The 16,699-nt window shown below is 39.7% G+C and overlaps 1 protein-coding gene across 1 annotated transcript in view; it reads right to left on the bottom strand.

The window, feature by feature from the left end:
• SPON1 (spondin 1) overlaps positions 1–16,699 on the bottom strand; it is a 314,515-nt gene that overhangs the window by 187,858 nt on the left and 109,958 nt on the right. Inside the window, exons 4-5 of the mRNA XM_003254969.4 lie at positions 11,247–11,320; positions 6,660–6,782 (exon numbers count right to left, since the gene is read on the bottom strand). Coding sequence (XP_003255017.1) covers positions 6,660–6,782; positions 11,247–11,320 — 197 coding nt within the window. The remainder of the gene's footprint in view (positions 1–6,659; positions 6,783–11,246; positions 11,321–16,699) is intronic.

The following is a 16,699-nucleotide window of genomic DNA, read 5'->3' as shown; positions in this document are numbered from 1 at the left end:
AGAAAAAGAGGAACTCCTCCCCAACTCATTTTATGAGGCCAGCATCATCCCAATTCCAAAACCTGACAGAGACACAACAAAAAAAGAAAATTTTAGGTCAATATCCCTGATGAACATTGATGTGAAAATCCTCAATAAAATACTGGCAAACCAAATCCAGCAGCCCATCAAAAAGTTTATCCACCATGATCAAGTTGGCTTCATACCTGGGATGCAAGGCTAGTTCAACATATGCAAATCAGGAAACATAATCCATCCCATAAACAGAACCAATGACAAAAACCATATGATTATCTCAATAGATGCAGAAAAAGCCTTCAGTAAAATTCAACACCGCTTCATGCTAAAAACTCTCAATAAATTAGGTATTGATAGAACATATCTCAAAATAATAAGAGCTATTTATGACAAACCCATAACCAATATCATATTGAATGGGCAAAAGCTGGAAGTATTTCCCTTGAAAACTAGCACAAGACAAGGATGCCCCCCCTCACCACTCCTATTTAACATAGTATTGGAAGTTCTGGCCAGGGCAATCAGGCAAGAGAAAGAAATAAAGGGTATTCAGATAGGAAGAGAGGAGGTCAAATTGTCTCTGTTTGCAGATGACATGATTGTATATTTAGAAAACCCCATCATCTCAGCTCAAAATCTCAAGCTGATAAGCAACTTTAGCAAAGTCTCAGGATACAAAATCAATGTGCAAAAATCACAAACATTCCTATACACCAATAATAGGCAAGCAGAGAGCCAAATCATGAGTGAACTCTCGTTCACAATTGCTACAAAGAGAATAAAATACCTAGGAATACAACTTACAAGGGACATGAAGGACCTCTTCCAGGAGAACTACAAATCACTGCTCAAGGAAATAAGAGAGGACACAAACTAATGGAAACAAATTCCATGCTCATGGATAGGAAGAATTAATATTGTGAAAATGGCCATACTGCCCAAAGTAATTTATAGATTCAATGTTATTCCCATCAAGCTACCATTGAGTTTCTTCACAGAACTAGAAAAAACTACTTTAAATTTCATATGGAACTAAAAAAGAGCCCATATAGCCAAGACAATCCTAAGCAAAAAGAACAAAGCTGGAGGCATCATGCTACCTGACTTCAAACTATACTACAAGCCTACAGTAACCAAAGCAGCATGGCACTGGTACCAAAACAGATATATAGATCAATGGAACAGAACAGAGGCCTCAGAAATAACACCACACATCTACAACCCTCTAATCTTTGACAAATCTGACAAAAACAAGCAGTGGGGAAAGGATTCTCTATTTAATAAATGGTGCTGGGAAAACTGCCTAGCCATATGCATAAAACAGAAACTGGACCACTTCCTTATATCTTATACAAAAGTTAACTCAAGATGGATTAAAGACTTAAATGTAAAACCCAAAAGCATAAAAACCCTAGAAGAAAATCTAGGCAATATCATTCAGGACATAAGCTTGGGCAAAGACTTCATGACTACAACACCAAAAGCAATTGCAACAAAAGCCAAAATTGACAAATGGGATCTTACTAAAGAGCTTCAGCACAGCAAAAGAAACTAGCATCACAGCGAATAGGCAACCTACAGAGTGGGAGAAAATTTTTGCAATCTATCCATCTGACAAAGGGCTAATATCCAGAATCTACAAGGACCTTAAACAAATTTACAAGAAAAAAACAAACAACCCCATCAAAAAGTGGGTGAAGGATATGAACAGACATTTCTCAAAAGAAGACATTTCTCAAAAGAAGACATTTATGTGGCCAACAAACATGAAAAAAGCTCATCATCACTGGTCATTAGGGAAATGCAAATCAAAACCACAATGAGATACCATCTCACGCCAGTTAAAATGGTGATCATTAAAAAGTCAGGAAACAACAGGTGCTGGAGAGGCTGTGGAGAAATAGGAATGCTTTCACACTGTTGGTGGGAGTGTAAATTAGTTCAAACATTGTGGAACACAGTGTGGCAATTCAGAAATACTATTTGACCTAGCGATCCCATTACTGGGTATATACCCAAAGGATTATAAATCATTCTATTATAAAGACACATGCATATTTATGTTTATTGCAGCACTGTTTACAACAGCAAGGACTTGGAACCAACCCAAATGCCCATCAGTGATAGACTGGATAAAGAAAATGTGTCACATATACACCATGGGATACTCTGCAGCCATGAAAAAGAATGAGTTCATGTCCTTTGCAGGGACATGGATGAAGCTGGAAACCATCATCCTCAACAAACTAACACAGGAACAGAAAACCAAACACAGCATGTTCTCACTCGTAAGTGGGAGTTGAACAATGAGAACACATGGACACAGGGAGGGGAACATCACACACCTGGTCCTGTCGGGGAGTGCAGGGCAAGGGGAGGGAGAGCACTAGGACAAATACCTAATGCACGTGGGACGTAAAACCTAGATGATGGGCTGAGAGGTGTGGCAAAACCACCATGGCACATGTATACTATGTAACAAACCTGCACATTCTGCACACATATCCCAGAACTTAAAGTTTAAAAAAAAAAGAATGTCCTTGAAAAAACAATAAAAATGATTAATTTCATTAGATCTCTGCCTTTGAGTCAACATCTTTTTATTTTTCTGTGTGACTAATTGTGAACTATGCAGAAGCACTTCTGCTATATACTGAAGTACTGTGATTGTCTTGAATAAAAGCACTTACGCGACTCTTTGAGGTGCAAGCTGGACTAGCCACTTTTTATGTTCATAAAACATCATTTTCACTTGAAAGGACAAATGACAGACAAATTATGGTTATTTAGACTTGGAAATTTGGCCTACATTTTCTAAAAGATAAAGTGAGCCTGTCACTTCAAGGAAAATAACTGACAGTATTTGTTGCCAATGATAAAATTAAGCTTTCAAGCAAAACCCAGAATTTTAGAAAACTTGTATTCATTACTATGAACTTGATAGCTTTCCAATATTAAATACTTTTCTGATGAGATTGGTAGTGATATTAATGGATATGGCTTTTCATATTGTTTAACGAACTGTCAACACTTGGACAATCTGCATAACTCAGTTAACCAATATTTTCCAAATGATCAACGTAAGATATTACAAAAGCATGCATTTGTAAAAGATCCATTCAAAGTAGAAGGTAAAGCAGTGACTTTTAATGTAAGAGTACAAGTTCATTGATATAGTTTCATATTCCACATTGTAATTAACCTTTAAAAAAACAACAATTTGCAGAGTTCTGGTGTAGGATCAAAGATTATCCATAATTATCAGAAAAGGTTATTAAAATACTCTTCCCTTTTCCAATTACATAGCCATATGAGACAGAATTTTCTTCGCATACTTCAACCAAAAAATAGATTTTTTGAATCTATTTGAATCTATTTTGAATCTAAGTTGAATGCAGAAGCAAAGGCAAATGGGAATCCAGGTGTCTTCTATTAAGCCAGACAGAAAAGACAGTTGCAAAAACGTAAAACATTGATCCTCTTTTCACATTTCTTTTGTTTTGAATATAGGTATTTTCATAAAATATGTTCGTTATATTAACCTGGAACAAGTTTATTATTTTTAATTTACTAGGTTTATTTTAAAAATAAGTAATATTTTTCAATTTCTCTGTTTTAGTTTTTGATATATGGAAGATTGATGGCTATAACCCATATAAACCACTTACATTGGGATCCTCAAAGATTTTTTAAGCATGTAAAAGGAGTCCTGAGATTTAAAAGCTTGAGAACCCCTGTCCTAAGATCACTGTAGAGAAAGCAGTGTTTTGGATGACTAATAAAGGACAGGGGGGCTTGGCAATTGTCAATTTGCACTATTGTGGGAAGCTTCTCTGGGCATGATGATAGAGAATGGTTATCAAGACAGCATCATCTTTGCAGCGGCAAAAGGAAATTCATCTATTACTTAAGACTGATAGAAATAACTTTTGAGAACATTAAATTTTCAAGATCCTGATTAGATCCTCCCCATGTCCTTTTAAATGCCTCCAGTCTCCCTGTGTGTTCACTCCTTTTCGTCCATGGAAAGTTTGGCTCACACTCTGCTCTGTACTGCCCATCATAATTAGGTGAAGGCTAGACATCTGCCCCCCAGGTCATAATGAGTGCCACTCTGAGTCCAACAATCAGTACACAGTGCTTGGGAAGACAACAGGCACTAAGAATCAAAGAGAAGCACGTCATCACTTTTGTCCTAGAGGACTTCTCAGTCTAGTGGGAAAGAAAGACTTTTAAAAAAATAACTACAGTATGCTAAGTGCTATTCTGTACAAGTGACCAAATTTTTCCAACCAAAAATTAGGACACAATCTGACAATTGTCTATGAGACATAATGGCAGAAATGGAACAATCCTAGAAGATCTGAACACACGTCTGCTATATTTACTAAGAAACTCTCAGCAACTCCACAGAAATTCTGTATAGATTTGTACTCGATTTGGCCCAAAGACCCAAAAACAGTTTTTTTTTTTTCACCTCCTCCCTAAATTCTGGGAAATGACAGTGGCAGAATAGGAAAGGTCAAGAAGCTTCTTAGGATCACAAAAGATGAGTAACGGGCCCCTAACATTTTATTTCCTCTGGTTAATGGATAGGAGAGGCTGGAGGAAATTTTTTCCATCATGCTTGTTCCAAATGTTTTCTTTCCCCCAGGCAGAGAGTCCAAGTTTCTTCGCACAGGTCTCCCACACAGCTGATGCAGATCAGGCTGAATCTCAGAGTCAGAAGAATGAACTAGAAAGAGGCTTCTAAGATCCCAAGCCTTGATTGCATGTGGGTAACATTAAACAATAGAGCTCTTGATTTGTCAACAAATGTCGAAGTCCCCTCTGGGTGGGCTGCGTGGGGATCATGGAGGTTCTGATCTGGTCTGAGTCTTCTTAAGTCCAATCATGTGCCCTTTTCTCCCCCTCTCCTTTGGGACCTGAGCCAAATCCCTCTTTTTAATCTCTCTCTCCCATTCCTACTGTTCTTCCTGAACTGTGGTAACTCCAAAGTAAAATGCACAAGAACAAGACAGACAATGAGCAGAAAAAACAGGCTCAGTGCCACACATGGACATCCTGCCACCCACAGAGAGAATGGGCAACATGCAACCCAAACAAACGGCAGCCGTAGGAGCCTGAAAAACCCCTTTGGATCTTGGATCCATTACTTACATCTCAATGTGGGCAAATCATGACATCTCTCTGCTCCCCAGTAAATGTGTTTTTTGTATCCACAAAAACACACTACTTTGAGGATTAAACACTGTAACATATGTAGAAATGCTTGGTTCACAGTAAGTCCACTTTTCTTATAGTCTTCACATCTTTCTGCATGACTATTTGGTTAGTGTCTGTCTCTCCACTAGCCGCTGAGTGGCTTGAGAATATGGGGTGCATCTTTTTTTTGTTGGTATTATAACTCTAGAGCTGAGCACAGTGCCTGGCACATGTTAGGCGTTTGTTGAGACGATTATATGATAAAGTGGAATTAGTAGGATCTACTTAAAAAATAGTAAGTTTGGGGTCTCCTGACAACTCTCATGGCTTTGTATTGGCTATCTTGATAACAATGTTATGAAAAGATTTTTTTTTTTTTTTTTTTTTTTTTGAGTCAGAGTCTCGCTCTGCTGCCCAGGCTGGAGTGTAGTGGTGTGATCATGGCTCACTGCAGCCTTGAACTTCTGGGCTTAAGATCCTCCTGCCTTAGCCTCCTGAGTAGCTAGGACTACAGGCATGTGCCACCATGCCCAGCTAATTTTAAAATTTTGCTATGTTGCCTAGGCAGGTCTCTAACTCCTAGCCTCGAAGGACCCTCCCACATCAGCCTCCCAAAGCACTGGGAGTACAGGCTTGAGCCACCGTGTCTGGCCCCTCCTGAAGGGATTTCAAGGTGCCATCTGAAGTCAGTAAAAAAAAGGGCATGCTGACTAATTACCAACACCTATGATAGTAGAGTATTTGTTGACCTTGACCTGTAGAGTCACAAGCAGGTCCCTTTCTGCCAGCTATTTCCAGCAGGTCTGTCATGGAATTCATGGACAGGGTCATTGCAGGGGGATTGAGGTTACCAAATGCCTCACCTGAATATAAGCAGCATGACTTCAGGAATATTTTTAAAAATCACAGATAAGAAAGCACAATGCTGGGGCTGGGTGCAGTGGTTCACGCCTGTAATCCCAGCACTGTGGGAGGCCAAGGTGGGTGGAGCACCTGAGGTCAGGTGTTCAAGACCAGCCTGGCCAACATGGCAAAACCCCATCTCTACTAAAAATACAAAAATTAGCTGGGCATGGTGGCCCGTACCTGTAATCCCAGCTACTCAGGAGGCTGAGGCAGGAGAATTGCTTGAACCTGGGAGGCGGAGGTTGCAGCGAGCCGAGACTGTGCCACTGCACTCCAGCCTCGGCAACAGAGTGAGACTCTGTCTCAAAAAAAAAATAAAAAAAAACAGCACAATGCTATGCAAAGAAGCTGAAAGCGTACCCATATAATGTCTGCCTGTCTTGATTAATATACATACCTCCAATGTACATTTCATGAACCAGCCGATACTAGGGAGCAGATCTGACATGCTGCAGCTAGTGCGCCCTACCATCAGACAGAACTTTGACAATGTGCTTTTCCCCAAACCACAGAGTAGCCACTCTACTCACGAGGATAATCCTTTGGGTGTGTCTTCTCAGACCAATTCCCATAAAATGTGAGTCTGTACTTGGCAGTTCCGCAGGCACAGCAGTCTAAGATGGGTTTGTCAGTCACCCCATCAAATGTGGAATCTGAAACAGTCAGAAAAGTCACCAAGTTAGAAAGTAGATGTGGGTTGTATATAAGATGGTGCTATCATGTCTCATTTTATCCTTAACCCTTAGGAAAAGAAGATGCAGTTTTCACTTGTTAATAAGACTTAGAGCCAGATCAGTACTTGGGCAATAAAGGATTTTGTATGCCTCTAAGTATGGTAATATTTTGAAAAAAAAATTCAGAGCTTTTCCCCTAATAATGTAAGAAGATCTGTGGGAACAATAACCCATAGGTTATTTGAGAATATTTAAGATGGGGGCTATGTTGAAAAATCAGGAGTAAAATTTACTCAATCATCCTTTCCGGATCCTGGTCTCCTTCCCCACCCCTCCCACAACAGAATTTCTCTAACAAATTTTAAGAGGAATACACATGTGTGCTTTCTCTAGGAAATATTCTCTGGGACCAAAATGACAGGACCAGAAGGAATGACTTTGAAGCAGAGCAGTGAAAATAAATAGAGCGATATAAAGAATTACTGAAGGGAGAAAAAAAAGACACGCATATATAATCACGTCACTTGTTATCATGCTTTCAGAGACTTCACTGGGAGGAGTAGGGGGTGGAAATGTGTCCATAAGCTCAGGTTTACTGTACTTCTGGGTATAGCAGTAGCCAGGAAAAACTTAAAATTCCCTCTCGGCCCTCATTTTTAGCTGTGAATAGCTGATAAGCAGGGAAAGAGAGATTACATGAATAAATTCAGTATTTCCGATTGTCAAACCCACATCTCTAGCTGCACATTGTTGCTTTTAGTCTGTTCTGCTTCCTGCAAGATGAAAACAATGACTACAGATGTAACTTGCTTCAGTTGCTTTTTTTCACTTCCTCTAGTAGTATTAACATAAATGGTTTTTTTTCTTTGCAGTTGGACATTTATTCTTAAATATTATACAAAGAGTAGTGACAAAGAATGTTAAAATCATTATGAGTGTTATGAAGAGCATTTTACAAGACTTCCTTTTGGAATTTACTGGTTTGATTTGGTTTAAATACATAAAATCCATGATGGATAGAAGTGAATTCTAGGTTCTAGGGTGGAGACGAAAGGATGAGACATCATAATAATAACTACAAAATACTGAGTCCTTTTATGTGCTAATTTCTTTCCATATATTGTCTCATTTAATCCTAACAATGCTAGGAGGTAAGTACTTTTGCTATCCCCATTTTACAGGTCAGTAAATCGAAGCAGATTAGGTAACCTGTTCAAGGTCACAGGGTTAGTGAACAGGGCAGGCAGAACTGGAGGCCAGGTCTTTTTGGGTCCAGGGCTCATACCCTTAATCTCTGCACTACATTACTCCAGGAAAGACCTCATCTGGATGGGTCTGCATAGACAGCAAAGAGAGAAAACTTTTTTGTTGTTTCTGTGTTGCTTTTTCCAATGAAGAAAGATGCACTAAAAAAAAAAAATTGCCTCCCTACATAGCTCTAGGATTTCTAAATCAGAGATACATGCTGAGGTTTCAATTGTAACTACTAGGGGCTATTAAACGAGGCAGCAATAGCCTCTACAAAAACCAAAAGAAGGCCAACTGGTAGCTTTGCCTTATCAAAAGGGCTTTCAGATATAGGTGGTAAACTTAAAGATATTTCTGAGGGTTCAAAGGAATGCATAATAAACCTTTTGTATTTTCAAAGGAAAATAAGCTTCCATTTGAAAAATACATTTTTAAGCTTCCATTTGAAAAATAAATTTTTAAGTTTGAAAATAAAAACAGACATACTGTTTTCCTACTAAGGAAAAGCCTATTGAAAATGAATCAGGCTTTCAAAGGGCAGTGATAAGAATCGTCCTTACTCCTCTTCTAACCACAGCAGGGCCTGCCAACTATGGGTAATTTCAGGCTATGGAGCATCTCCAGAGCTGCCCTCTCTCCCCATTTCTACGCTAAATCCACTGACTTCCTTTGCAACTCTCTTCCTGTATTCTTTGTTCCTTTTCTCATTATCCCGTTTCTGTTGACATTTTTCTCTTTTTTCTGCGTTTCCCTTCATTTTTCCTTTTTTTTTTTTTTTTGTCTCTTTCCTTTAATTGTTTGTGACATGGTATTAAAGTATGTGTATGCAGGGCTGGGCACGGTAGCTCATGCCTGTAATTCCAGCACTTTAGGAGGCAGAGATGAGCGGATCACTTGAGGTCAGGAGTTCGAGACCAGGCTGGCCAACATGGCAAAACTCTATTTAGTTCTTACTTGTGAGACAGAGATCTTTTCATCTTTAGTAGAGATGAAACCCCATCTCTACTAAAAATACAAAAATGGGCATGGTGGTGCGCTCCTGTAATCCCAGCTACTCGGGAGGCTGAGGCAGGAGAATCTCCTGAACCCGGGAGATGGAGGTTGCAGTGAGCCGAGATCACACCGCTGCACTCCAGCCTGGGTGACAGAGTGAAACTCTGTCTCAAAAAAATTAAAAAATAAAAAATAAAGTATGTGTATGCATATGTTTGTTATAGATCACTTTTTTGAATATTTTGTTTCTCTGTTCTTAACTGGAAGTAACCTATTGTTTATCTTGCTTTTTAAAAGTATTGGTTGCCTTTGCTTTTCATCTGTGCAGCTCTAGGTCTTCTCCCACAGGCACTGTGGTGTGGTTTTGTTAGTTTGACTATTGGAGGACAGCCTAATTTTCAGGAGCTGAGGGTTCTTAGGAGATACTTCACTGACACCCTCATGTACTGACATCAATCATTAACTAACGTGCACTTCCCAATGTCTCAATCCTGATGTTATATGAAGCCTTGTCTAAGGCATTTACAGGAGGTGTCTTGGAAATGTGTGATCCAAAACACCCATAAGTCCACCACAACACCTGGATCTCATCACATGAAGATACAGCAGGGATGGGATTGTCATTGAGGAACCAAGAGCTTAATAAATGGAGATGCTCCCTGTTTAGAGAAAGGCTGAGTGAACTTGCAGGCAGTTGGACACAAAAAAGAAAAGCCTCAGAAGACACGTGTGGTGTTGCCATCTGGAAGCTGGCCAGGGCTCTCTGGACTACAGATTCCAGCTCTCCAGCCCCTCTGGGAGGTATGACCCTAATGCAAGGTATCCAACTCTCTCTCCTTTGCTATTGCCATGTTCTCTAAGCAATTCCAAACAGGGGACCTAGTTTCTGCTCAGCTCATCTACAGGAGGACGATGCATTGATCTGTCAAAGGCAATGATAAGAACTACTGAATTGGGAAGAAGTTGCTTTGATAGAAAGCAATGGTTAAGGGCACTGGCTCCTGACTTCAAACCCTGCCTTCCATCACGAGTATATGATGCTAAGAAAGCTATTTAATTTTTTTGTGTCAGGTTCCTCGTCCATAAAATAAAAATATAATAATAATCTTTACCATATAGGGCTGTTGTGCAGATTACAAAATTAATGCATATGAAGTGCTTAAAATAGTTATTGGCATGTAGCAAAGCACCCCATACATATTACCTATTATTATTGTTTTCCCCAAAGACCTTTATCAACCTTTCTTTTTCTTAGTAGCTTATACTTTGCTATAATTGGAGAGGATTATTTCTTCTCAAAACACTAATTGCTCTAAATGCAAATAAAAATTCTGCAAAAATAAATACAAATGAGATTGTTATGCTGTATAAATATAGAACATTTTTAAATTTTTATTTAGTTATCTAATAACTTTTAAAAACATTCAGATGTTTAAGTTCAATTTTTTTTGCAGTAGATTAATGAAAAAGCTTTCAGATATAGATAACAAGAGCTATCTATTCTATAGATAGCATTTACTATGTGTCAAGGAGGTACTGTACTATTTTATCTATTTAAGTCACATGGCTAGAAGGGGCAGAGGCAGATTGGAACCTGGGCCTGATCTAAATTCAGGCCTCTGCTTTATCCCCCCAGTCTAGTTAGTTTCCATGAGCTTTGTTAGAATACCTTCCACCTAAGGAGAGGAGGTTGATGAGTTTGAAAATCTAAAGACTAGATCCTTGAATATGGTGATATCACAAGGTCAACGCCCCCTTGGCATCCCCATCCCCTGCTGGTCTTCTCTGGAAAAAATCCTCCCATATTGTCTGGGTGCCACACAAGATCTTGCTGGTGATTTTTTTCCAAAGAACCATTACAGACTTTTTAAAGGTACACAATTGTGCATTCCTTAATTAAGTCCTGTGAATTATTCCAAGGAACCTCTTCAGAATAATCACTGTTTCACAAAAATAAGAAGACGACACCAATATAAGGTACATTATCTTCTACCCAGGGAATCAAGCTGAGTAATTAGAGCTTAAGGCGGATCCAATTATCCACAGCACACAGCCAGATTAAAAATCGGAGCTACGTGAGGAAGCAGAACCCAGAGGAACTCACGAAGCCCAGTGGCCTTAATTCTTGAAGCAGGTGGATTGTGCAGGAGGAGCTGCCCTCCATGTCTCTGCCCCTCCCCCTCCCCACCCACAGAGTCTTACCTTGTTCACAAAGTTTCTTGGTCAGAGAGCCCTCATCTTGAAAATAAATAATGCGTTTTTGTACGATGCTGGCCCTGTGGAGAAAGAAGACCCAAGCACAGTGGTGAGGAGGGCAGGAAGGCAGGTTTGGGGGATCAGTCAGACATAGTCCCTGCTTGGCTTTGTGGCTTTGAGTGAGTCACCCCAACTCTCTGTGTCTTCATGAGAAAATTAACATAACAGCAATACCTGCTTTATGGGGTTGTGGTGAGAACTAAGTCAGAAAATGTATGTCAAGAGATTAACACATACCCAGAAACCACTCCACTCAATATTAGTTACTAAATTGTTTTCGGTGGTCAGGTTATTGTGAAGGTAAGAAAGTGAACTAACAGTATTTTAATAACTTTTCTCAATGGTTTATTTTACTCTACTTTTCATGTTAAACTATTGAGGCCATTTATAGATCAGCCAAATTCAAATCACAGAAGCATGTCAGATCCTCTTTGTGAAGGGGAAAAAGGAATTTAAAAATATATTTTGATTTGTTCTGAAAATGTCATTCTATATCTTTCCTGAAAGTCTAGACAAAACTGTCTCCTACATTCTGAACAAAGACAACTTCAGCTGTTATATCTCCCTCTTAAACATGTCAAATGCAGGATCTTAGAATTTGGAAAAAATATTCTGAGGTTGAAAAATGACTTACTTTTGGCCAGCACATATTTTCACTTTAATTTGGGATTGCACAGACATGCTTCTTTTATTTTAACCCACTCTGTTGTTGATTTTCAGCTGGCCTTGAAGGGGTTGGATACTGAAACCCAGAGTTTCAGTAATTTGAAAGTTTACAACATTTAAAACTGAGACAATGTGAAAGGATTTTGGGCCACTTCTATTGATTTTCTTCAGCAATGCTACTCAGTCAAAAGGTAATTTTCACTTCCATTCACCCTATTTAACAGATATAGGGATTCCTTGACTGTATTATAGCTGACCACACTGAAGGAGTATTAGAGTCACATGATCCCAGACCCAGGAATGGGGCCATGTGTGCATGGATCCACAGAGTACGGAGGCAATCTTCCTTGATGGTCTGGGCCTAGGCCAGGATGACTTTCCAAAGAAATGTCTACTCTACATCTAGTCTTGCACAAAATAATACAATTCTGACCATCCTACAGATATCTTTTACAGTCATTCCTTACCCAAGAGAGACAAGATGTTGAAATAAATGAATGAAATATGCTTCCTGTCTATGCAAAGCTACTTTGATCATTCTTTTGACTATGAAGCAAAAGAAAGTTTCCTCAGGCCAAGAGAATAACAGTCTTCACCCGAAAGCCAAATAACAAAGCCTTTTGTTAGTCAGATCATCCCATCACCTCCAACAGTGCTTTTCAGAGTGTTTTCCACTCTGTGCCTCCAGGATCCCTGCGGAGGGGAAGGGGCAGGCTTAGTGGGAAGTATCCCAGGCCCCACATTCCTGCTTCAGCCAAAGGCTCCAACCTAATTTCAACCACACCAGCCTCCTCCCCCATTTGTCTTTCCACCATATTACTGGTGTATTTTCAACAAATAGTTGGGGGGTCTGCTTAGGGGCCTGAGGGAGGTTCCAGGACAGTGTCATAAACAAGCCAGATGGGGCCACACTACCCATTCTCAAAGTTTACAGCATAGTAGGAGAAAGTATCAAATAACCAAACCTGCAGCTGATCATTTAACACAACCTTGATTAAAGGTAACAAGGAAGTCCACAGAGTGCAGGAGAGCATAGAATAGGGCATCCTAACCATGCTGGGAAAGGCTCGCCTGAAAAAAGGTGGCAGAGCTGAGGTTTGAAAGAGCAAACTAGGAGCTAATTAGGCAAGTGGCAGGGAGGAGACAAGGAGAGGGCACCCCTTATAAAGTTCTTCAGGAGGGGAGGGACATGGGCTCATGGGAGGACCTACGAGTGGTAAGTCAGGGAGGCAGTACAGATTATACAAGCCTAATCTGAAAATCTAAAATCTGAAATACTCCAAAATCCAAAACTTTTTGGGTGCTGACATGACACTACAGTGGAAAATCCCACGTCTGACCTCATGTATCAGGTCACAGTTAAAACATTTATTGGCAGGACATAAATTTAGGGTTAGGAATGATGGTGATGCCAAACAACCACAAACTGTCCACATGGCAGGCTGCGGTGGTGATACCTTTGCTTTCTGATGGCTCAATGTTTGTGTAAAACACAAACTTGTTTTAGGCACAAAATTATTAAAAATAATGTATAACATTAATCTCAGGCTATATATATAAGGGTCTATTCATGTATATGTTTGAAACGTGCGTGAATTTTGTGTTTAGACTTGGGTCCCATCCTAAGATACCTCATTGTGTATATGCAAATACTCCAAAATCTGAAAAAAAAAAATCACAAATCTAAAACATTTCTGGTCCCAATCATTTTGGATAAGGAATACTCAACCTGTATGAGATGAGCTGGGAAGATGGGTAGGGCCACATTACCCAGAGCCTGCAGGGAGATGGCATTTCACTCCAAGTTTAATGAGATATCTTTGAAGAGTGTGCCCAGAGGCCTGAGACGATCAGATCTGCTCTTTTAAAAGAGCACTCAGGACATAGTAAAAACCAGTTGGTGTGTGGCTGCAGTGGACACAGCTCCCATGCAAATCAAGTTTTGTTTCCATCAAGCTCTCTTGCTAAAAACATTTAAAAATCAGTCATCTACAGGATAAAATACAAACTTATAATATTCAAGGGTCTTTATAATTTTCCCCAAACATGTCCTGGCTTCGGCTGTCATCACTTTGTGCCAAGCTTCCTGGGTTGCAGACTTTCGATGTTTATTCTTGTGTGAACACCTCTTCAACTCGACCTGGCCTCTGCCTGTGCTGCCTCCTCTCCCAGAATCACCCATGCCTGCCTTTGCTTGCCTCTGTAATAAATACTCTGAATCTTCTTTCTCCTATGTAAATAGGGGGACATGGCAAAGCCTATTATTTAAAAGCATGATAGTGCGTAGAAAAGTAATTGCTCTCAAATTTTTGAAATATATGATTATAAAAATTTTGGGGGACTAGAGATGAAAAACATGTATTTCCTATACGATGTCTCAGCTTCCTCAATATTCTACAAAGTCTAAGGCAACCCATTTCCTCGTTTTAATAATTGTTGTCATTTCTGAGCCCTTACTATGTGTTAGTCTGCACTAAGGAGGCACTTAATATACATTATTACCTTATATAACTTATGCTTTATATATGACAGGTCCTCAAATTCTTCACCCAAAACCCTTGGTCTGGATATGTTTTTGAATTCAGAAATTTTTAGGTATCAGAAAGTTAAAATTGTACATATACCACTAATACCTCTATAATCAAACACATCAATATTCTGCAGTAAAATGTTAGATTATGGGGCCAGGTGTTGTGGCTCACACCGGTAATCCCAGCACTTTGGGAGGCTGAAATAGGTGGATCACTTGAGGTTAGGAGTTTGCGACCAGCCTGGCCAACATGTTAAAACCTCATCTCTACCAAAAATACAAAAATTAGCCGGGCGAGGTGGCCCATGCTGCTTGGGAGACTGAGGCAGGAGAATCGCTTGAACCCAGGAGGTGGAGGTTGCAGTGAGCTGAGATTGCACCACTGAACTCCAGCCTGGATGACAGAGGGAGACTCCGTCTCAAAAAAAAAAAGTTAGATTATGTATGAATTTCATTTATCCTCCCTAAGAGTTCTGTTGCTACCTATTCACTTTTCAGTCTCCTGTGCTAGATTCCAAGATTTGTACATTATTTATCCAAACGTTAGTATCATTCTACTACCAATGTTCTAGGAGAAGGAACAGGGTTTGGGGACAGGAGAGAATCTGAGGTTAACGTGGCTTAGGTTGTGATGGTGGGCAGTCTAGTGGGTCGTTAGACATAGGGCATTGTAACTCTGGAGAGCTGGGAGCGAATGGGAGTGTAGACGTGGGAGTTGCTGGCCTAGGTAAGAGTCAAAGGATTTGGAGTGGCTGATGTCACCCAGGGAAAGTGTGCAGAGTTGAGAGTGAGAGTCAAACTGAGCCCAGAACCCTGAGGAACACCAACATTCACCTACAGAAATGCTAGTGGAGACCAAGACTTTGGTACACTTGGTTGCAGAAGTTTCTTTTTATTCCTTATTTGGTCAACTCCTGAGAGAATTTTATATTCTGAGAAAATGCATTTTGAGTCTCTTCCCATCAAAACTATAAAACTCAGCTGAGGTTTATAAATCACATTATCGTTCAGAAGAATAATAGCTTTACAAGATGAGAAAGCTGTTAGTAAGAACTCCCTTAGCATTTCAAAATGACAAATTTCTCCCATTCTGTGTTGCAATTTGGCAGTACTGTTGCATAGCATTTATACACTGAATGCTCTCTTATCATAAGAGAGCATGTTAAGGAAATCTAAATTAAATTTCTCAGTATGTCAGCTTCTCAAACTTTAGAATATTGAGGTTCTAAGTAACTCACTAATCATTTCAAAAGTTTTCTTTTCAACTTGAAGTGAACATTTCCAAAAATGCCATCCTGAATTTCTTAGGTGCTCAGCCCTCTTCTGTTTGGAGCGTTTATTCATTTACCGCTCTTTTTCCCGAGGGAATTTGCCTGTTGGGGTGAAGTTAGAGTTTGTTAAGTTATGGGTTTGCTGTCTAGTGCTAAAAGGGGCTGGGAGCCCTGCTCCCGGGAGAGAGAGATCTCAGAAACTGAAGTACTTGGGAGAAATCAGGTCATGAATTGACTTAAAAAATATACCTGGATCCTCAGGGAATGGGTCACAGCCATGTAGAGACAATTCATGTAAGTTTCTACTGTGGTGTGTTGCACACGGTAAATATCCAGTATGTGGTGGTCATTATCATTGCTGCTGTTAAGTCACCAGCCCCTAACAAAAAGTACCTGGCACATAATAAGTACTTAATAAACAGTAGTTTTTTTTTATGATTGATGTCAGGTCTGTTTCTTTGCTTGTGGAAGGAGGACTGAGAGTATTACCTTGGTCAGCTGCTTCAGACAGTGACAATAAATTGCCAAAATGAAGGTTGGGTTTGTGGTCTCTAGACTATTTTTGCCAGCCTTCTTCCCAATTCCAGTAAAATCTTTATTACTGAATATTTCTTGAAATACTTTATAAAATTTCTCTATGATCTCAGTAATGTTTTCCATAGAGTTGATCCAGTTTATAACTAGCAATATTTATTCCCATCTACCAATGAAAAAATTAACTGTGGGATGACCCAGGAATCAAATATTGAAGTCACTGCAATGATAATATCAGATGCTGAGGCCGTCTCCCTTATTTTACTTCACAAGGATGCCAAGGGCTAACTGAACGATGGCCACATATTTATCCAAAGGCCGTGTACATGCCCGGGATGCACACTCACCAATCTTGTATATGGCTTTAGGTGGGTCTCAAGAAATGGAGGTATGTTAAC

This window comes from Nomascus leucogenys, chromosome 15, assembly GCF_006542625.1.
Source record: "Nomascus leucogenys isolate Asia chromosome 15, Asia_NLE_v1, whole genome shotgun sequence".
Lineage (NCBI taxonomy): Eukaryota > Metazoa > Chordata > Mammalia > Primates > Hylobatidae > Nomascus > Nomascus leucogenys.
Note: the sequence above shows the minus strand (reverse complement) of the source record. Positions and strands in the feature narration are given on the sequence as shown.